This window comes from Triturus cristatus, chromosome 12, assembly GCF_964204655.1.
Source record: "Triturus cristatus chromosome 12, aTriCri1.1, whole genome shotgun sequence".
Classification (NCBI taxonomy): Eukaryota; Metazoa; Chordata; class Amphibia; order Caudata; family Salamandridae; genus Triturus; species Triturus cristatus.
In genome coordinates, this window is record NC_140595.1 from 1,732,430 (window position 1) to 1,754,629 (window position 22,200).

A 22,200-nucleotide genomic window follows, 5' to 3' on the forward strand; every position below is an offset into this window, starting at 1 on the left:
CTCTGCATATACGCCGATCCCGGCGTATGCCAACAGAGGGCAGAAATGAAATGGCCGACAATGCCAATCGGTAGGCTGTGAGGGGCACGAAGAGTGTTGGGGAGAATCGAGGAGTCAGGGAAACACCCAGCCGGGGTCTCTACCTGAAGGGAGCAGCCGCTCAACCTCTTCCTCAGACTGCACCGGGACGCGGAGTCACCTCCTGGTGATGCGTCACCGATACCCCAATCACAAGCAAGAAGACTGAACCGAGAGCAGCCGCTCGATCGATCCTGTGGACTTCCGAGTCTGTAACGCGGCAAACACCTCCTGGTGTGCGTTACAGCTGGCAGTCCCTGTGTCTCTGGTCGGGCTGGGAGTTACGACTCCAACCAGCAAAAGCGCCACTGCGCTTGGACTCAGCCGAGTCAAAAAGCGAAGCTCAATGGTTGACCGGTAGAGCTTCCGGGTCCTTCACAGGTGACGATGGGGCAAGACACGGCCCAGGGAGTAACGACTCGACCTACCTCTGTTCTTGCCTTACTGGAGCACCACTCCGGAACACTGCTCTTCACGAAGCCGGTACGTCAGTGTAAACACAATATCCGACAGCCTTGTACCTCCCGGTTCCTCCCTTTATAGGGCGTGTTTTCCTTGAGTTATGTAACAGCTCTCCTGTTTACATAAGGGCGTGTTTCCCTTGAGTTATGTAACAGCTCTCCTGTTTACATAAGGGCGTGTTTCCCTTGAGTTATGTAACAGCTCTCCTGTTTACATAAGGGCGTGTTTCCCTTGTATGACAGGAATTCTTGACAGGTGTACACTATAACTAGTGACATCATACATCAGGCCAACTTCTCACATTGGTGAGCAGCGGTTGGGATCTGAGCTTGCTGTTGTAATACCATTGTAATCTTGAGATACTAAATTGAAAGATCACACAGATATTGTCTAGGTACATATAACATAGATTATTATACTTAAGTCCTACTGGACTTTGTAGTTGTAGGTTGAAGGGAGTAACACACCCTGACTACAACTACTAGAAAGGCTTAGTAGATACAACTAGTGTAGGTAGGTGCACACACCACACCCTCACTAGATCATGTCTCTGAGAGTAGATCAAGTAGATGCTCTCTCAGGAGGATCAGGTCTGCAAAAGATCCCCTCTAGATATGATACCTTAACATTCCAGGAGATGAGACAGTTGTGTACCTCCAGAGGAATAAAACAGGGTGCAAACCCTACCCTCCTTCAGTTAAGACAACTCCTAGAGGAGTATGATGCTCAGAGGGCATCTCAGGCAGGTGCCCTAGGCACAGAGGAGGGTCTACCCACCACAGAGGAGTCAGATGGGACTTCAGATGAAGAGGTAGACAGCCAGGGCCAAGTAGGAAGACTTAGCCAGGCTAACCTAAGTTTACATGGGAGTTTGCATGGGGTCCCCCCATACAGACCCCCAAGTAGGCTTTCACAGAGAAGCAGGAGGGACAGATCCCCTTCAAGGGAATCCATCCACTCCCATGTTTCTAGCATCTCTAATGCTTCCTCTCACAGGGGAATGACTTCACCTGAGAGAAAGGAGCATAAAGCCAGAATGAGGGAAGCTAATCTGAGGATTCAGAGGGAAGAAATTGCCCTTGCCAAAGAGAAGCTTGCTCTGGCTAGAGAGCAAAAATTGTGTGGGTCAGAACCCACTGGTGGCAGCAACAGTCCTAGAGATAGGGATAGGTCTTATGACCATAGAAACCTAAGCAAGATAGTCCCCCCATATCAGAATGGGGATGACATCCACAAATGGATGACTGCTTTGGAGAGGGCCTGCAAAGTACAGCAGGTACTCCAAAGTCAGTGGGCAGCTATCTTGTGGCTCTCCTTTTCTGACAAAGGTAGAGACAAGCTCCTCACAGTCAGTGATGAGGATGCAAACAATTACAAAGTCCTGAAGAGTGCTCTGATAGATGGGTTTGGCTTAACCACTGAGCAATATAGGTTGTTGTTCAGAGACGCCCAGAAGACACAGACACAGGACTGGTCTGATTTTGTGGATTGTGCCACTAAGGCTTTGGAAGGTTGGTTAAATGGCAGCAAGGTGCAGGACTATACAGGATTGTACAACTTGATTATGAGGGAGCAGATCCTTAGTAATTGTCAGAACCAGCTTCTCCATCAACACCTGGTAGACTCAGATTTGACCTCTCCCCAAGAATTGGGAAAGAGGGCAGATAAATGGGTCAGGACCAGGATTAGGCCTAAAAATCAGGGTGGTGACCAAAAGAAAGATACCACCAAGCCTCAAGAGAAGGGTGGGGATAAAGCAAAAGAGAAATCTTCCTCAGGGCCCCAAAACTCCACACAGGGTGGTGGGTCCCAAGCTCCCTCCTCTACCACAGTTAAAAAGCCTTACTGCCATGTGTGTAAAACACCTGGGCATTGGAAAACTGACAGCAGTTGCCCACAGGCTAAAAACAAAACTGTTCCTCCAACTACTCCTGTCACACCACCTATTACTGTCAGCAGTAATCCCCCAGGTGGTGGGAGTGCCCCCAAAAATTTGGTTGGGTTTTCTTGGGGAACACAGGGGGATCCTGGCTTAGCCAATTCCCCTGCAGCAGCTACTCTTGTCTGTGATGGTGGCATGGGGTTTGCCAACTTCACTGCCTGTCCCAACACTTTGGGTAGGTACAGACAGGAACCCTACATCAATGGTAGAAAAGCTGAGGCCTACAGAGACACTGGAGCTAGCATCACTATGGTGGCCCATAGGCTAGTTCCCTCTGAGCAGCTTTTGCCTGGTTTCTCATACCAGGTAACTAACATTGATGGCAAACAGAACAGTCATCACATGGCAGAGGTATGTCTCAGCTGGGGAGGTGTCACTGGCCCTAAAAGGGTGGCAGTGTCTCCAACCTTGCCTGTGGACTGCTTGCTGGGGAATGACTTAGAACTCTCAGCTTGGGCTGGAGTTGAACAAGACACCCATTCTAAAATGGTAGGCCTTTCCAAAAAGGGTAGTGGGGTTGTGCCAGTCACAACCCCTGTCCAAGTAGCTTTCCTCCCTGAAAAGGTTGGAAGGGCAGTGGTAGCCACAGCCCAGGCCCAGACAGACTTCCCTGTAGAAATTGGCAGAGCTGTGACAGTCACAGCTCAAACACAAACTGAGTGCCTTCCTGAAAAGGTTGGCAAGGCTGTAATGGTCTCAGCCCACACTCAGACTGATATAGGTGTAGTGAAGCCTGAAACTATGGATCACTCCACACAAACAGAGAGTAGTGGGGAGGAAGAAAAGTCTCCCTCTCCCCAGACATTAGGAAAAGGTCAGCCTCCTCAGGGATCTGACCTCACCCCTTGTGAAGGAACTGCCCCAGAGGTAGCCAGGCCTGGCCTGGCAGAGCCTCGGATGTCAGTGGCCCCTTCCAAGGTGGTACCCAGTCTGGTGCAGGTAGCCTGCCTCTCTCTACCCTGCCTCAGTCAGCCCAGGGTTGCAGAGGTCAGGGAGGCCAGTGGACCCCAAGAGGGCCCCTGTCCACAAGAACCCCCCCATCAAAAGAATGAGGATTGCCTGGTTAGTTGCCCTAGCCAGGTGATGGGTAAAAACATTCCTGAGGGATCCCCTTCCCAGGTAGTTAGGGACCTCTCCCAGAGGGATTCTGTTGGGCACAGGCAAACATGGGACCTTAGGGCCCCAAACCTGACCTGTCCCTCCAGTAAGCCCACAAAAGGGACCCAGCCTCCAGCTTTAGGTAGCCAGAGGCTGACCCTGAGAGCACAGTGCAACTCAGTTAGAGAAAGAAAGGCATCCATGGTGGAGGATGATTGGAGGAAGCTGAGGCCTCACTTTAAGGACACTCACTTCAGTACTCCATCTCAACACCAGCCTTTTACTTTGCAAAGACACACCAAAGGTAGAGATTCCCTATGGTGGAGACCCTATGATATCCTTAGGATGAGGGATTGCTTAGTGGACCATGAGACAGGGGGTAACCATGCCAGTGCTGGTTCTTCCTTATATGGCCACTCAGGCAATAGAGGCTTACCTTGTCAAGGCCAGCCTTATCTCCTTTCGTTTGGGGGGGGGGGTTGTGTAGGAAGGTGGATATCTGACTATGGTTACCCCCAACTTTTTGCCTAGTGTCTAGCTGGTTTTTCGACTTAGTTGGCCTGAGATCCTGCCATTCAGGGTCTCAGGCTGTCTGCTCTCTCTTTAAAATGGACTCCATGTACCCTAGGTACATAACCAATTGGTAAGGATCACCTTATTGGACCCTGTACAGTGTACCCTAGGTACCCAGGGCATAGGTGTACCCTAGGTCTCCCAGGGGCTGCAGCATGTATTATGCCACCCCTGGTCTGGCCTTCCAATCAGACACAACTGGCTGATCACTCAGCTGGGGCAAGGTCGTGTAATCACCCCTTGCTTAGATATAGTATGCCTATATCTACCCTTATATATAGACACATGTGTACCTATCAGTCACTCCTATGGCAGGCCTTAACAATCCTGGAGGCAGAGTGCTTGGTAACATGTGAGATGGTGCTCTAGCATGAGCTGAGCCTGTCTGCAGCTTTCGGAACCATGTCCTTATAGCTGTTCTATGATATAGCCTACCATATACTCTTAAAGTGCCTTATAATCTTAAACGGTTATGGTAACTATGGTTTGGCTTTATCAAAACATGTCGTGTAAGGTGTCTAACACTTTGGAATAATACCCCCATACCATTTCTGGTGATGAGGATATTATTCCTCCCTTCTAGAGGGAGAGACATGTTAAAATCCTACTTTGCTGTTTAACTCTAACCAAAGCCTCAGCATCACAAAATGGATGCTGCTGCCACAGACACCAGTCTGACCTCCTGCTGCTGGGAGTGATCCCAGCCAGGGAGGCCTGGACAATAGGTTTCCTGCTTGGGGAGGTGCTAGCACCTCCCCAGACAGCCTTTAGTGTATTGGGGCAGGGTGGGCTGAAAGGAATGAGACATGCCTGGGGCACACAAGGTGTTCCTTGCATAGTCCAGTTCAAACCGGCGCTGGGGCACTCCAGCCCCAGCTCTGGCGCGAAACTGGACAAAGGGAAGTGGGTGTAACCACCCCCTCCCAGGTCCCACCCATAAGGCGTGACCTAGCAGGTATCCCAGCCCCCCAGATTAGTATAAGAGTGGGAGTTGGGCCTCAAGACTTTAGATTATCCTGAACCTGCAAAACTGAACAGAAACTCTGGACCTTCGACATTCGACGAAAGAAGAAGACTGAAGAATCTCCCTTGTAGCCAAGGAGTGGCTACCCTGTGCAAACAGGCACCATCAAGAGACTACCCTTTGCTTTGCCCACGTTCTACAAGGAACCGACTGCAGAGCCTGACCAGAGCCTTGACTTCCAGACTTCTCCGACCCTGATCCACGTCTACAGCAGAGCTGAGATCCGTGGAGGCGACGAGCGACGTGGGACCGGCTACCTGGAAAAAGTGGCTAGTAACTTACAGCGCAGCTTCTGAGGTACCCTCGAAGTTGTGCACCGGGGATTGAGAAGCCCCAACCCCAAGCACCATCTGCACCGAAGACCAGCCCCCCACACTCCACGAGTCCTGCGTGGGGCCCTTCAGCATTTTCCTGCTTGCCGCGTCTGTCCGGTTGCTTGCCCGCTGGCTAGTGGCCTCTGTGACGACGCACCCTGAAATCTTCTGCGCTGGTTTGGCTCCTCCAGACTGGCTCCCGCTTCTCTGCAAAGAAGAAGCACCCCAGACCTTCCTGGTCTGCACCAGAAGCAAGTCCTTTGTTCTTCGTGGGTTCCGCTTGCCAAGGCTTGGTGAGTCCTAGTCCAACTTCGACGCCGCCGACAGCAAGAGCCTTCGTGGGACAGCTCGCCTCCTGGTCCTGGTCGTCCTCGACGCTTCCTGGTCCTCCTGGCTGCAGCAACAAGCTTCACCTTCACCTGCAACTCTTCACGACATCGCCTGGTTCCTTCCTGGTTCCACGTGGTCACTGGCTAGTGACCTTGACTCTGTCCCTTCTGCTTGCAGGTCTCTTCTCTTCTTGATCCCAGCCTTGGGATCCACCGGACACTCTTCACTGACTGCCTGTCAGCATCTTTCTTCAGGCATCCATAGGAGTCGACGACGAAAACGACGCATCTTCACCCCTATGCACCCGCAGCCTGTGGGCTAGGTAACTTGGGTACTCCGGTGCTCATCAGGATAGTGACTATCCTAGTGTCTAGTTTTCAAGTCTCAACTTCCTAGCTACTCCGGAAGTGTCCTAAATCTACCGTTTTCTAAACTGTACTATTGCTATTGACTTTTACGCATTACGCGTGAGTGTTTCCACTCTGCACACGAATCCCGTGGGCCTCCCACTTCCTAACTAACGCTAGTGTAGTGTAGCCCCAGCGATTCCCTAGGCCTAGGCCTATTCTATTTCCGTGACAGTGGTTCTTATACCACTTACTTAGTATATGGTTTGCGTGGCCCCTAGGGCCTAACTGTATTACTTACCTGTGTGACTTACTGTATGCATTAATAAGACTGTGTTGTACTTACCTCTAATCTCATAAAGAGTGCTGAGGGTTTGCTTAGAATAAATACACTTTATTTTATATATATATCTGTTGTGGTGTCCTTTCATTTGGTATTCAAGGGATTATATATGGTATCACAGCTGGCTTTACATGCTATTCAGAGTTTAGCCTAAGACTGCTCTTGTCCATGCTACCACTAGGATAGCTGGTCTATAAGGTTGACTTTACAACCAATCACCATAAGGGTATTTGGACTGATATAAGGTGTACACTATAACTAGTGACATCATACATCAGGCCAACTTCTCACATCGGTATTGATTGGAACCTCCCCGAAAGGAAGAGGAGGAGCCACGACCCGTCGCAACCCGAAAGGGCTGTTTTTTAAATTGAAGTGGCCCGAGAGCACGAGCAGTGACGGTGTCCTTTTTGATCGTCTCAAGAGCATCATTGATGTGATGGCCAAACAACGATTCACCGTCATAGGGCATGTCCAATATTTTCGTCTGCACCTCTTGACGGAAAGAAGTGGCTTTCAACCAGCCCTGCCGCATGAGAACAGCAGCACCCGCCAGTTGCCGGAAACCAGTAGAAGACACGTCAACAGCACAATCAATAATCTCCGAGGAAATACTTTCCCCTTCTTGAAGAATCTTCGGCGCCTCTGCTTTAGAAGGTTCTGGTAGTAAATCTAGGAGAGGAGCAATGTCTGACCACATTTGTCGGTCATAGCTGCCGAGGATAGCTAGAGAATTGGCCACTCTGACTGTTGTTGCCGCCATAGTGGAGAATTTTTTACCAATGGCGTCAAGGCGTCTCCCCTCACGATCCGGAGGAGCCGATACTGGAGATGAGGGATTCCTGGCACGACGTTGTGCTGCCTGAGTAATAATGGAATCAGGTTTCAGCTGTGCAATAAGACAAGCAGGCGAATTTTCCGGGGCCTTGTATTTTTTATCTAGCCATGGCAGGACAGCAGGAATGGAATTAGGATGTTGCATGAGCTTGAGACCCTCTTGCCAAATAAAATTGATGATGGGGATGGCGCGCACTTGTTTCTGTGGCTGATCCTTGAAGTCATACAAGAAACAATCCTCCTCTCTAGTGACCATCGGGAGGTGAAATCTCTTTGCCGCCCTTTCCATGAGGACATGAAAACCACCTATGTCCACCCGTGGAGAATCAAGAGGAGCTGGATCGGTGGGAGAAGGCATTTGAATCTGATAATTGTCCCATTCCGTGAACAGGGAAACCAATCATCTAGCTCACCCTCCTCTCTGTTATCAACATCAGCATCATTATCATCCTCCTCAATGACATGAGGAGCGTCTTGGTGTGGCAACCTGGACGCCGAAGTAGAAGGCGTAGAAAATGGTTCTGTAGGAAGCGGAGGTGGTAGAGGCGCTTGTGGTGCTGGAGAAGCCTGGACCGAGTTTGGAAAACATCTGTAATAGTCATCCAGCATAAATTGAAGGTTGGAAATAAGGGACATAGGCATCTGCGCCATAGGACGATCTGGTGCAGGCTGGTTGGCACGGTCTGAAAAGTCCTCATACTCCTGGTCGTTATCAAAATCCTGACATTTAATCAGAAGCTCAGAGGGACTGCGAGCAGCCCTAAATGCGTCATCCTCCTCCAATTCGTCATCACCAGCATCAGAAGAGAACAGTTCTGCTGGAGGATGTGAAGCAGTTTGGATTGGTGTCAAAGTATCCAAAGAAGACCGTCGCCGTTGAAGCAAAGAACCTGAAGACTTCAAAGGAACCAGATCCATGGATGCAGACGTCGACACTGTCGCCGTCGACGAGAGAAGTTGCCGTCGTTGTTGAGCCACCGTCGGCGAAGCCACCATCGACGAAGCCACTGTCGATGACGAAGCCACCATCGACGACGAACCCACTGTCGACGACAAAGCCATCGTCGATGAAGCTGACCCGTTCGTCGACGAGGAAGTGCGCGTCGACGAATGCTTCTTCTACTTGACGAAGTCAAAGGCACCGTAGACGACAGAGACCTCACCTTCACTGACACCAACGTCGACAGAGATGTCGCCGACGACAGGATCATAGATGAAGAAGTCAAAGTCGTCGTCGTAGAAGCGACGACAGCATTCCTCGTCGACGGAGGAAGCGTCGACGAGCTTGTCGACGAGAGAACCAGTTTTTTAGGCAAAAGCTGTTCAGATAGCGTCTTGGACGCCTGAGAGTCAGATCTCGGGGGCGTAGAGGGTGTTGACAGACTCTGAGGGGAAGGAGAGACCCCTTTTGAAGTGGAAGGCCGGTCAGTGGATTTGACAACATGATGTTTCTTCGCCACCTTAGTTTTAGGAGAACCCTTCTCCGACTCACTGGCTCTCTTCAAAGATGATGTAGTCCGAACTGAGGAAACACTCTCCACATCTGACAAAGGGTTGTCCATAGTCTTCAACTTCTGTAGCCACAGAAGGAGACGCTCCTCCCTGTCCTTAAGGGTCTTCTGAGAGAAAGTCCTGCAGATTTTACAATCCTTTACCTGGTGTTCAAGGTAGAGGCAATAAATGCACTTCTGATGTGGGTCCTCAGAATTAAGTCGCTGTTTTCCACACGTCCCACAAGTTCAGAAGAGGGACTTTTTGGTTGTAGACATGACAAAAAGCTTTTCTTTGAGAAGAAAAAAGAGAAAAATTGAGCAGAGCTCAGGGAGACTCCCTTCACACGACGTGCAGTAGAAAATCTGAGGGCCTGAGCCTCTGAGGAGAACCTTCTGGAGGGTGCTAACGCCTGATTGGCTGGAGTTTGGACTTTTCACAATGACTGTAATATGTTATATAAGTGACAAGTTTTTTCTATCTAAAAGCTCTATGATTCAATGCTACTCTATGGTTTTTTCTTGCCTATCTATAGTTGTGTTATTGGCACATTGCTATGTTATGTACCGTGGGACTCCCACTTCGACGACGGGGAATATTCAAGCATGTGAATCTATGAAAGGCACCCCAATACTGGAGAATCATACCTCCCACACCGTTTACGGTGTGGGGGTATGTTTCCAACATGTTTGATATCAAACATGACAAGGTTCGTTAGAGCCAGTTTAAAGATGGTCATTGCATAATGACGCATGGCCACTCTATGTATCATAATGGCTGATGCACTTACAACCCGGGAGAATAGACTCCAAAGGTTGTACGGGTGTCCTGCTCATGCAGGGGCACCCTCACACTTAGAACCGCCTTCAAGATTGAAAGGCCTGCTTTAGGGGTGACTTATAGGTTTTATGTGTGGTGATCTCAGATATAAGGAACCTTATATCTGTCATAAGTGGTGGTAGCAACAGCTTACACACGCTGCAATGGCAGGCCTGTAGTTGCAGGGTGAGTGGTCCCCCATGGGTGGCATAATACATGCTTCAGCCCATGGAGGACCCCTGGTGTACCTATGCCCTGGGTACCTCAGTACCATATACTAGGGACTGACAAGTGTACACCAGTAGCCAATCTGGGGTGTACCTAGGTACTCATCATAACCAATTTAGGGGAGAAAGCACAGAAACTGGGGACCTGATTAGCAGGATTCCAGTTAGACTAGTCAGAAACAGCATAGCCCCAGGCAAAAAGTGGGGGTAACCATAAAAGCAGATCCTACTTTCAACCACTTGGGCCTGGTTGTTCTTGATCTTCTTGAGAACTCTGGGCAGAAGTGGTCTGGGAAGAAAGGCGTACAGGAGGACTGAGCTCCACTCAAGATGAAAAGCATCTCAGACTGAGAGCCGCCTTGGAAACTCCAGTGCGCAAAACTGCTGACACTGCGTGTTCTCGGTGGAGGCGAACAGATCCAACCAAGGCTCTCCCAAATGCTGAAAGAGATCTTGCGCCACCTCAGGGTGGAGACGCCATTCATGATCCGCTAGGCATCGGCGGCTGAGCGTGTCCGCCCTGGTGTTCAGAGAACCTGCCATGTGTTGGACCACCAGAGTAATCCCCTGCTGTTCCAGCCATGTCCAGAGATGCAGGGCCTCTTGACAGAGGGTCCACACCCCACCCTACCCTATTTATTGCAGTACCACATGGCGGGGTGTTGTCCATGAACACTTGCACTAGCCTCACCTTGGTGGAAGGAAGAAAGGCTTTCAATGCCAAACAGATTGCTTGGAGCTCCAGCAGGTTGATGTGGAGTGTGGATTCTGCCAAGATCATAGTCCTCTACCAGGTGGCCGCCCTATCCCAGGAGTGACGCATCTGTCTCTTCTGATTGGGAAAGGGAGAGGGGCCGGCCTGTGACCCAATTGCAGTTTCTCAGCAACCACTGCAAATCCTGTGCAGTTCCCTCTGAGATCTGAACCATGTTGGAGAGGTTCCCCTGATGCTGCGCCCACTGGAACTTCAGGTCCGACTGCAGAGCCCACATACGCCATCTGGCATGTGTGACTAGCAGGATGCAGGATGCCATGAGAACTAGCATCCTCAGAGTCATTCTCAATTAAATCCAGGATAAAGGCTCAAACATTGGTATCATAGCCTGAATATCCTGGACTCGCCGGTCAGGAGGATAGGCCCCAAACTACACCGTGTCCAGAACAGCTCCGATGACAGGGAGCATCTGAGAGGGAGTCAGGTGTGACTCCGGCACGCTGATAGTAAATCCCAGTGAATGCAGAAGGTCCACCGTTGTCTGGAGGTGGGAGACGACAGCCTCGGGCGAGCCCGCCATCAACAGTTAGTTGTCGAGATAGTGGAAGACTGACACCTATGAGTGGAGCAAATGAGCTGCGACCACCGCCATCACCTTGCTGAACACCCGAGGGGCGCTGGTAAGGGCAAAGGGGAGCACGATAAAATGAAAGTGCTCGTGGCTTACCTTGAACCACAGGTAACGCCGATGAGCAGGAAGGACAGGAATATGGAAATGGGCATCCTGCAAGTCCAATGCTACCATCCAGTTCCCTGGGTCTAGGGCAGAAAGGAGCTGAGAAAATGTCAGCAACTTGTACTTGTCTTTTTTGAGGAAGTAGTTGAGGACTCGTAGATATAGGAAAGGATGAAAGCCCTTGCCCTTTTTGGGTACCAGACAGTAGCGGGAATAACAACCACAGCCTTCTTCTGGTGCCGGAACCCTTTCTATGGCTTCCTTGGTCAAGAAAGTCATGACTTTCTCTTGAAGCAAAATAAGATGATCCTCTATCAGCCGGTCATAAGATGGAGACACTGAGAGAGGGGCAGTCTTGAAGGGGAGGGTGTAGTCCCTTCAGACTATCTGGAGGACCAATCTGTCCGATGTGATATCGAGCCAGCAGTGAAGGTGATGGAGGATACTGCCACCAACTGGCCGGCCATGATCTTGAAGGTCAAGACTAGGAGGGTTTGGAGGCTGAGGCTGCAGGGGGGTGGTGGAATAACCAGACCTCTTGCCGCCCGACCTACAGGATCGGAACTAGCTGCGCCCTCAGCCACACTGAGGTTTCTGAAACTGTGCGGTCTTGTGGCTGAGATAGGGCTGGCACGGCTGAAAGCCCCTTCCGTAGCCAAGACAGGCAGACTGGATATGAGTGGCCTCTGAGAGGTGCAAGGACATGGCAGGTGCCTGCGAGTCGTTAAAGCACTCTAGCTCCATGTCTGCCTTGTCTCCGAAGAGACAGGTGCCATCAAAGGGCATGTCTATGAGAGGGGCCTGGACATCCCCTGAAAAGCCAGAAGTCCTCAAGCAGGCGTGGCGTCGAACAGCCGTTGATGAAATTGCTTTGCCTAGCGAGTTGGTCGTGTCGAGACCACAACAGATGGCAAACTTTGCTGTGTCTCTCCCATCTGATACTGCTTGGAAGAGGATGGCTCGAGTCTCCTCCGGGACCTGTGGCAGCACCTGCACAACTGTTTCCCACAGGGTGTGGGAATAACAGCCCAATAAGCATACAGTGTTCACTGACCGCAATGCAAGGATGGCGGAAGAAAACATTTTCTTGCTCCAACTCTCCAGCTTCTTGGATTCCCTGTTCAGGGGAGCAGAAGGGAACGTGCCATGGGAGGTACAGGCTTGGACTACCAAGCTCTCTGGGGTAGGGTGGGTAGTGAGGATGTTTGGGTCACCCGGAGCAGTGTGATGGCGGCTGGCAAATGTCCTATCCACAGGAGCCTCTGTGCTGGGCTTGGACCTGGTTCTCAGTGGGACATCTGTAAGGGCCTTGTTAAAGGGCAGCAAGGGTTCCAAAGAGGAGACACTCGGCTGCAGGACCTCTGTCAAGATATTAGTCTTGACTGCCACTGAAGGGAGCTGGGGGTCCAGGACCTCACCACCCTTGGCACCACCATAGCTCAAGAAGCTCCCTCCTCCATAACCAAGGTAGGGTGGGAAAGACCAGAATCTGGAGAGGTATCCAGCCGGCTGGCCTCACTCAATTCCTCATACCAGTCTGTGTCTTGATAAAGCTGGTCTTCTAAAGGGTCCAGGGGCGCCTCCCAATCTTATTCCACTCCTAGCTCTTCAGAATAAGACTGAGGAAATGACCTAGTACCTGTAGGTTCTGTTGGTGCCGGCAGTGGCGTCGGAAGGCACCGATCCGGCTCCAGGTCATTGGGAATTAGGATAGGGCTGGTGGTGCCGGGTGGGTGCTGACAGCATCAGGAGCCTCATGTCGGGGCCAGCGCCAGGGAAGGTCGCAATGGCATGACCAGCGTTGGTCCGGATCAACTGCCTGATCCATGGTGGGGGGTGGTCATTGGTGCTGGGGCCAGAGCCGCCAACGAGGAACCCGAAAGAGCCTTCTCTGACCCTGCGGGGCCTGAAGTCACGCCGGTAGGGCAGACCGCTGAAATAAGGGGCACATGGTGTCATAAAATTCTTTAAGTAAAGGCAGGGGTCACTTCGGCTTCCCGAAAGGCTTGGAAGCGCCGAGCCACCCCAGGTGCTGGTTCAGATGAGTAAGGTCTAGAACACCGAGGCTCCTCCAGAGCATCGGATGGGGAGAAGTCGAAGCACGCTTCGACTGCTTGTGTTTCTTATGCCTCTTACCTGACCGACCCGATGACTTTGAGTGGGAGGAAGAGAACTTGGGACTCACAGAGCAGTGCCCGGATCTTCCTCTCAACAGGGACTGTGAACGTGCCCTCATAGGAGTCGTGCGGCGCGGTGCCGAGTGCCGGGCCACAAGTAGCTTTAGGGACCACTCCCTCAAAGCTTTCTGAGCCATGGCCCAACAGACGGAGCATTACTTTGAGTTGTGGTCTTGCACCAGGCACCAGAGGCAAACCAGGTGGGGATTTGTCACCGACATGACGTGTTGACAGGCGCTGCACGGTATGTATCCAGAAGACTTCCTAGACATAATGGAAAAAAGTCTACACATCAAAAAATGTCGAAAAAAGCCTGTTAAAAAGTGAGAGAGGGTAGCTCTTTTCAAGGATAAGCACTAGTCTGAACTGATATTAGCGCACCAAGGTGGCGCCTATATAGGTGATGGAGACGTCTCTACAGTGCACACGACGCTGACAATGTCACGTGGAGCCGACCAACGTCACCTACCGGCGCGCAGAGATATTGTACCATGTAGGGTTCGTGGTGGCACATGTACTGTCTTAGCTCTGAGTCTGCTAGGAAAGTATTTCTATGTCGTGTGTGATGACGCAGGTGCAGTTATAGTGCTGTGGAATTTAGCGCTCAGCATTGTGATAGATGAAGAAACTTGAGAGATAATGTAGGCTCCTCCTTTTTCCTTCCCAAGCCCTCCGACTCCTCCTCTTACCCTCATGCAACCATATGCCACTCTACTTACCCTCCTGTGCCCTTCGCGTGGTCCTTGGTTGTTGCTAGGCCCAGGTCACCGATTTTAAGTTCCATTTGTTTTGTGATGAAGCAATTACCTGTGAAGTGAAACAGAAAGACACGGCGTGCACTCATTACAAACACGGGTTTCTGGGAGCAGGTGCGGCTGTGCTATGGGATAGTACCGGTGCATGGTGCCAGAATGTGTTGCAGTGCCTCACGGGGGAAGTAAGCGCTATATAAACACATTTACAATCTGTGAGGCGATGTCAGGAGCAAGTCAAGGCTCTGAGTGTATGTGCTGCCCGAGGAAGCATATGTGGTGCTGTAAATGCCATACTGAGCACCTGTGCACAGGCCATGCACTGCAATTGTGTGTCAGTCATGGTGCTCAGAGCTGCACGGGCAATACTGTGGAGCGATGCATATAGGCGCTGGTCCGGCCGTGTAAAGAAGTGCATGTTATGCTGTGCAGAAGCGCATAGCCAGTGCTGTACTGAGATACACCGACCAGGCACTGCAGAGAGGGGTATGTAGTGTAAAGGCAAGCAGGCCATGCTGTGCAGAGAGAGGTACAGATCACGCTGTGCAGACCATGCTGTGCAGAGAGAGGCATAGATCCCGCTGTGCAGAGGTATGCAGGCCATGCTTTACAGAGATGTGCAGGCCATGCTGTGCAGAGAGAGCCAGTAATCACACTGTGCAGAGGTGCGCAGGCCATGCTGTGCAGGGAGAGGCATAGATCACGCTGTGCAGAGGTGCACAGGCCATGCTGTGCAGAGAAGCATAGATCACTCTGTACAGACGTGCACAGGCCATGCTGTGCAGAGAGGCATAGATCATGCTGTGCAGAGGTGCACAGGCCTTGCTGTGCAGAGAGAGGCATAGATCACGCTGTACAGACGTGCACAGGCCATGCTGTGCAGAGAGAGACATAGATCACACTGTGCAGGTGTGCAGGCCATGCTGTACAGACGTGCACAGGCCATGCTGTGCAGAGGGAGGCATAATCACGCTGTGCAGAGGTCCGCAGGCCATGCTGTGCAGAGAGAGGCATAGATCACGCTGTGCAGATGTGCGCAGGCCATGCTGTGCAGAGAGGTATAGATCACACTGTGCAGAGTTGTGCAGTCCATGCTTTGCAGAGAGAGGCATAGAGCACGCTGTGCAAATCTGCACAGGCCATGCTGTGCAGAGGCATAGATCATGCAGTGCAGAGGTGTGCAGGCCATGCTGTGCAGAGAGGCATAGATCATGGTGTGAAGAGGTGCGCAGGCCATGCTGTGCAGAGAGGCATAGATCATGCAGTGCAGAGGTGTGCAGGCCATGCTATGCAAAAAGGCATAGATCACACTGTGCAGAGGTGTGCAGTCTGTGCTGTGCAGAGAGAGGCATAGATCACGCTGTGCAGAGGTGTGCAGGCCACGCTGTGCATAGAGAGGCATAGATCACGCTATGCAGAAGTGCACAGGCCATGCTGTGCAGTGAGGCATAGATCATACAGTGCAACGGTGTGCAGACTATGCTGTGCAGAGAGGCATAGATCATGCAGTGCAGAGGTGCACAGGCCATCATGTGCAGAGAGAGGCATAGATCATGCTGTGCAGAGGTGTGAAGTCCATGCTGTGCAGAGAGAGGCATAGATCACGCTGTGCAGAGGTGCACAGGCCATATTGTGCAGAGAGAGACATAGATCACGCTGTGCAAAGGTGCACAGGCCATGCTGTGCAGAGAGAGGCATGTGCAGAATTGTGCAGTCCATGCTGTGCAGAGAGAGGCATTGATCACACTGTGCAGATCTGCACAGGCCATGCTGTGCAGAGAGGCATAGATCATGCAGTGCAGAGGTATGCAGGCCATGCCGTGCAGAGAGGCATAGATCATGGTGTAAAGAGGTGCGCAGGCCATGCTGTGCAGAGAGGCATAGATCATGCAGTGCAGAGGTGTACAGGCCATGCTGTGCCAAGAGGCATAGATCACACTGTTCAGAAGTGTGCAGCCTGTGCTGTGCAGGGAGAGGCATAGATCACGCTGTGCAGAGGTGTGCAGGCCTCGCTGTGCATAGAAAGGCATAGATCACGCTGTGCAGTGGTGCACAGGCCATGCTGTGCAAGAGGCATAGATCATACAGTGCAGAGGTGTGCAGACCATGCTGTGCAGAAAGGCATAGATTATGCAGTGCGGAGGTGCACAGGCCATGCTGTGCAGAGGCAGGCATAGATCACGCTGTGCAGAGGTGTGAATTCCATGCTGTGCAGAGAGAGGCATAGATCACGCTATGCAGAGGTGCACAGGCCATGCTGTGCAGAGAGAGACATAGATTACGCTGTGCAAAGGTGCACAGGCCATGGTGTGCAGAGAGAGGCATATATCACGTTGTGCAGATGTGTGCAGGCCATGCTGCGCAGAGAGGCATAGATCATGCAGTGCAGAGGTGTGAAGTCTATGTTGTGCAGAGAGTGGCATAGATCACGCTGTGCAGAGGTGTGCAGGCCATGCTGTGCAGAGAGTGGCATAGATCACGCTGTGCAGAGGTGCAGAGGCCATGCTGTGCAGAGGCATGGATCGCGCTGTGCAGGGGTGCAGAGGCCATGATGTGCAGAGAGGGATAGATCATGCAGTGCAGGGGTGCACAGGCCATGCTAGGGTGGTACTGTTTTTCACTGTGTCGTTGTAGGTGGCTGTGGGCACATCTGTGGGGGGCGGGGGAGCGGTGCGGTGCGCCTGACACTAGTGAAGTAAACATGTTGTCCTTACAGTACTCCTGGCGGGGTGTAAGGGGAGCCCCCCCGCCCACACCCCCTCCCGACATAGCTCTGATGTAATACTGTAGGAATCACACGCCACTGCTCCCAGCAGCACCAACGCGCACAGTGGGGGTCCGCACATATGGTGGGGGGGGGGGGGGGGGAGACATTAAACACTATAAGCTGGCATCAGGGTACCAGTGAGTGTGGACGGTGGGTGGGGGCTGCCTCCCAGGGGTACAGGGGGTTCAGAGTGAGAAGTGACTCTGCAGGGATGCACGGGGGGATGGGGGTGCACAACCCTCCCCACCCCCTGCAACCCCCTCAGTGCCCAGCAGGGACATCCCTGCCGGATGCCGCGAGTCCCCCGCCCCCCAGCACCCCCTCTCTCTCCCCAGGTAAGACGGAAACAGTTTGGGGGTCCCTGTCCCATGAGGTCCCGCACTCCGCAGCCCTCGCCCTTCACCTCTGGATAAGAGTCCAGCAGCGCAAGCCTCGCCGCTGCTCCATGTTCACCTCACCTGGTAACACCTGCAATGATGCGGCGCCACAATAGCAAGGAACCTCTCCAGGGGGTGTGAAGAAGAGGCGGGCCCGGCGCCCCAACACCTTTATATTCATTGGGCAGTCCACCCCTCGCATGTCCTAGCACGGGGCCTGTGTCTCAGGGTGAGGTGTCAGTCTGTGCTGTGCCACGTGTTTCTTTGCCACAGGGTAAGATTGCAGTGGGTATTGTGGCATAGAGTGATGTGTTCTGTGGGTTAAAGGCCATTGGGTCCTATGCCAAAGGACAGCACATACCAGGGTCCTGCGCCATAGCATTCTTTGCCATGTGGGTCTTTGCCATGGATGCTCTGCTATGGGCCCAGGTATCACGAGATGCTGTGCCGGGGGTCATAGTTCAGTGTTTCTGTACCAAACACCGGGTACTGTGCCACGTGGCCCTGTGTCCTGGTGCCCCGTGTGATATTGCTCTGTGCCATGGTGCCCTGTACCACGTGGTCCTGTGCCCTGGTGCCCCGTGTGATGATGCCCTGGTGCCCCGTGTGATGATGCCCTGGTGCCCCATGTGATGGTGCCCTGTGTGACGGTGCTCTGTGCCATGGTGCCCTGTGTGAAGGTGCTCTGTGCCATGGTGCCCTGGTGCCCTGTGTGATGGTTCTCTGTGTCATGGTGCCCCATGCAACAGTGCTCTGTGCCATGGTGCCCCGTGTGATGGTGCTATGTGCCACTGTGCCACGTGGCCCTGCGCCCAGGTGTCCCGTGTAATGGAGCTCTGTGCCATGGTACCCTGTACCACGTGGCCCTGTGCCCTGGTGCCCCGTGTGACGGTGCTCTGTGCCTTGGTGCACTGTGTGACGGTGCTCTGTGCCATGGTGCTCTGTGCCACGTGGCCCTGTGCCCCGTGTTATGGTGCTCTGTGCCATGGTGCCCCGTGAGATGGTGCTCTGTGCCATGGTGTCCTGGTGCCCCGTGTGACAGTGCTATGTGCCATGGTTTCCAGTGCCACGTGGCCCTGTGCCCTGGTGCCCCGTGTGACGGTGCTCTGTGCCCTGGTTCACCGTGTGATGGTGTTCTGTGCCATGGTGCCCTGTATGATGGCACCCTGGTGCCCCGTGTGATGGTGCCCTGTCACGTGGCCCTGTGCCCTGGTGCCCCATGTGATGGTGCTCTGTGCCATGGTACCCTGTGTGAAGGTGCCCTGGTGCCCCATGTGATGGTGCCCTGTCACGAGGCCCTGTGCCCAGGTGCCCTGTGTGATTGTGCCCTGCTGCCCTGTGTGATGGGGCCCTGTGCCATGGTTCCCTGGTGCCCTGTGTGCCATTGTGCCCGGTGCCTTGGTGCCCCGTGTGATAGTGCTCTGTGCCATGGTACCCTTGTTCCCAGTGGGATGGTGCTCTGTGCCCTGGTGCCGTGTGATGGTGCTCTGTGCCCTGGTGCCCCGTGTGACGTGCTCTGTGCCCTGATGCCCCATGTGATGGTGTTCTGTGCCCTGGTTCACCGTGTGATGGTGTTCTGTGCCATGGTGCCCCGTATGATGGCACCCTGGTGCCCCGTGTGATGGTGCCCTGTCACGTGGCCCTGTGCCCTGGTGCCCCATGTGATTGTGCTCTGTGCCATGGTACCCTGTGTGATGGTGCCCTGGTGCCCCATGTGATGGTACCCTGTCACGTGGCCGTGTGCCCAGGTGCCCTGTGTGATTGTGCCCTGCTGCCCTGTGTGATGGGGCCCTGTGCCATGGTTCCCTGGTGCCCTGTGTGCCATGGTGCCCGGTGCCTTGGTGCCCCGTGTGATAGTGCTCTGTGCCATTGTACCCTTGTTCCCAGTGTGATGGTGCTCTGTGCCCTGGTGCCGTGTGATGGTGCTCTGTGCCCTGGTGCCCCGTGTGACGTGCTCTGTGCCCTGATGCCCTGTGTGATGGTGTTCTGTGCCATGGTGCCCCGTATGATGGCACCCTGGTGCCCCGTGTGATGGTGCCCTGTCACGTGGCCCTGTGCCCTGGTGCCCCATGTGATTGTGCTCTGTGCCATGGTACCCTGTGTGATGGTGCCCTGGTGCCCCATGTGATGGTACCCTGTCACGTGGCCGTGTGCCCAGGTGCCCTGTGTGATTGTGCCCTGCTGCCCTGTGTGATGGGGCCCTGTGCCATGGTTCCCTGGTGCCCTGTGTGCCATGGTGCCCGGTGCCTTGGTGCCCCGTGTGATAGTGCTCTGTGCCATTGTACCCTTGTTCCCAGTGTGATGGTGCTCTGTGCCCTGGTGCCGTGTGATGGTGCTCTGTGCCCTGGTGCCCCGTGTGACGTGCTCTGTGCCCTGATGCCCTGTGTGATGGTGCTCTGTGCCCTGGTTTCCCGTGTGACGGTGCTCTGTGCCCTGGTGCCCCGTGTGACGGTGCCCTGTGCACTGGTGCCCCGTGTGACGTGCTCTGTGCCCTGGTGCCCCTTGTGATGGTGCTCTGTGCCCTGGTGCCCCGTGTGATGGTGCTCTGTGCCCTGGTGCCCCGTGTAACGTGCTCTGTGCCCTGGTGCCCCGTTGGATGTGCTCTGTGCCCTGGTGCCCCGTGTGACGTGCTCTGTGCCCTGATGCCCTGTGTGATGGTGTTCTGTGCCATGGTGCCCCGTATGATGGCACCCTGGTGCCCCGTGTGATGGTGCCCTGTCACGTGGCCCTGTGCCCTGGTGCCCCATGTGATTGTGCTCTGTGCCATGGTACCCTGTGTGATGGGGCCCTGTGCCATGGTTCCCTGGTGCCCTGTGTGCCATGGTGCCCGGTGCCTTGGTGCCCCGTGTGATAGTGCTCTGTGCCATTGTACCCTTGTTCCCAGTGTGATGGTGCTCTGTGCCCTGGTGCCGTGTGATGGTGCTCTGTGCCCTGGTTTCCCGTGTGACGGTGCTCTGTGCCCTGGTGCCCCGTGTGACGGTGCCCTGTGCACTGGTGCCCCGTGTGACGTGCTCTGTGCCCTGGTGCCCCTTGTGATGGTGCTCTGTGCCCTGGTGCCCTGTGTGATGGTGCTCTGTGCCCTGGTGCCCCGTGTAACGTGCTCTGTGCCCTGGTGCCCCGTTGGATGTGCTCTGTGCCCTGGTGCCCCGTGTGACGGTGCTCTGTGCCCTGGTGCCCCGTGTGACGGTGCTCTGTGTCCTGGTGCCCCGTTGGATGTGCTCTGTGCCCTGGTGCCCCGTGTGACGGTGCTCTGTGCCCTGGTGCCCCGTGTGACGGTGCTCTGTGCCCTGGTGCCCCGTGTGACGGTGCTCTGTGCCCTGGTGCCCCGTGTGACGGTGCTCTGTGCCCTGGTGCCCCGTGTGACGGTGCTCTGTGCCCTGGTGCCCCGTGTGACGGTGCTCTGTGTCCTGGTGCCCGTGTGATGTGCTCTGTGCCCTAGTGCCCGTGTGACGTGCTCTGCGCCCTGGTGCCCGTGTGACGTGCTCTGTGCCCTGTGCCACGTGGCCCTGTACCCCGGAGGCCACATGCAGTGCAGCCGCTGCCACATACTCAGCTTGAGGTCCCGGTGAATGATGCGCAGCCGGTGCAGGTACCCCACGCCGGAGATGATCTCTCGCATGTAGTACCGGACCTCTGGTTCCGTCAGCACCTTCCGAGTCCTGAGGATGTGTGCCAGGGACTACGAGAAAGAGGAGACCAGGGAGTCACCAGTGCGCCAATGGCAAGAGGACAATCTTATGTGACAGAACCCCCACTCTAAGTACACTGGGGGGGAGGAGGGGAGCAGCAGCTACTCCTTCCTGCCTGCCCCAGGTGAACCCCCATAGAAGCCCAGCCTGGGGCCTGGGTGCTTTAAGAGCAGGAGCACCAGACGAGCCTTACAAAGAGGTGCCCAGGAAATGAAACAACAGACTCTAGTAACAAGCACTCTCAACGGCCAATAGGTGAGGGCTGAATGTGCTACCGCATGCAGATGGTGTAGCCAAAAGACGTGGATAAAGTGGGCTAGAGTTGGGAAATAGTCCCTCATGCAGTTCAGTCGAAGAACTTGAGCAGACGTGGAGGGATACATCCATACAGCCAGTAGAATTAGGCGACAGATGCCTCCACCGCTGTGCTCTGCGAAGACATGGTCGACAAAGCCTAAAGCAAATAGCTGAAAGAGGCTGGGGAAGAAATCCGGCGATTTAAAGGGGTGGACCTAGAGCTTTGGTTTGCTAACCACTTTTACCCCGTCTCACGAATTAACACAAACAGTTCCAAAACAAAAGTTCATCCACCTCAGCTCCTTCCTGTAAAATTATCGGGTGATCTGTCCACCGGGGCGGTGGTGATTGGGGGAGGGCAAAAACCCCATGCATTTCCCATAGACTTCTTTAACCCCTTGCATGCCCGCCCCTTTCCCCGCCCAGTGCCGCGCCTTTCATTAGCGGGCGGAGTTCATGACGAGCTGGACTCGTCATGGGCACAGCGCCACCGCAGCCCATGACGAGTCCAGCTCGTCATGGGCACTGAAGGGGTTAATGCACAAGTTACTGCTTGTGTAACGATACATCTGTAAGAGACATTAGTTAGTGATAGATTCTTTACCTTAGAATATCCCCAGGCGTCAGACTGGATCCGGAAAGTTTTGCTAACAGTACCCCTGAGCGTCAGTAGGTGGCGTCGTGCGGCTCCGCGTCCGTCTCTGGTATCGTAAGCGCCGAGATGACGTCACGGAGACTACTTAGGCGCCACCCAGGCACGCTGACGTCAGTTCTGAACACGACTTTCCGTGCCAGGAACGTAGTG

The 22,200-nt window shown here is 53.8% G+C and overlaps 1 protein-coding gene across 2 annotated transcripts in view; it reads right to left on the reverse strand.

The window, feature by feature from the left end:
- Positions 1-22,200, reverse strand: part of PLK5 (polo like kinase 5 (inactive)) — a 175,512-nt gene that overhangs the window by 72,667 nt on the left and 80,645 nt on the right. For both annotated transcript variants that reach the window (XM_085638420.1, XM_085638421.1), the window contains 2 exons: positions 20,959-21,088; positions 14,233-14,320 (listed from right to left, as the gene is read on the reverse strand). In XM_085638420.1, the coding sequence (XP_085494546.1) occupies positions 14,233-14,320; positions 20,959-21,088 (218 nt within the window). The remainder of the gene's footprint in view (positions 1-14,232; positions 14,321-20,958; positions 21,089-22,200) is intronic.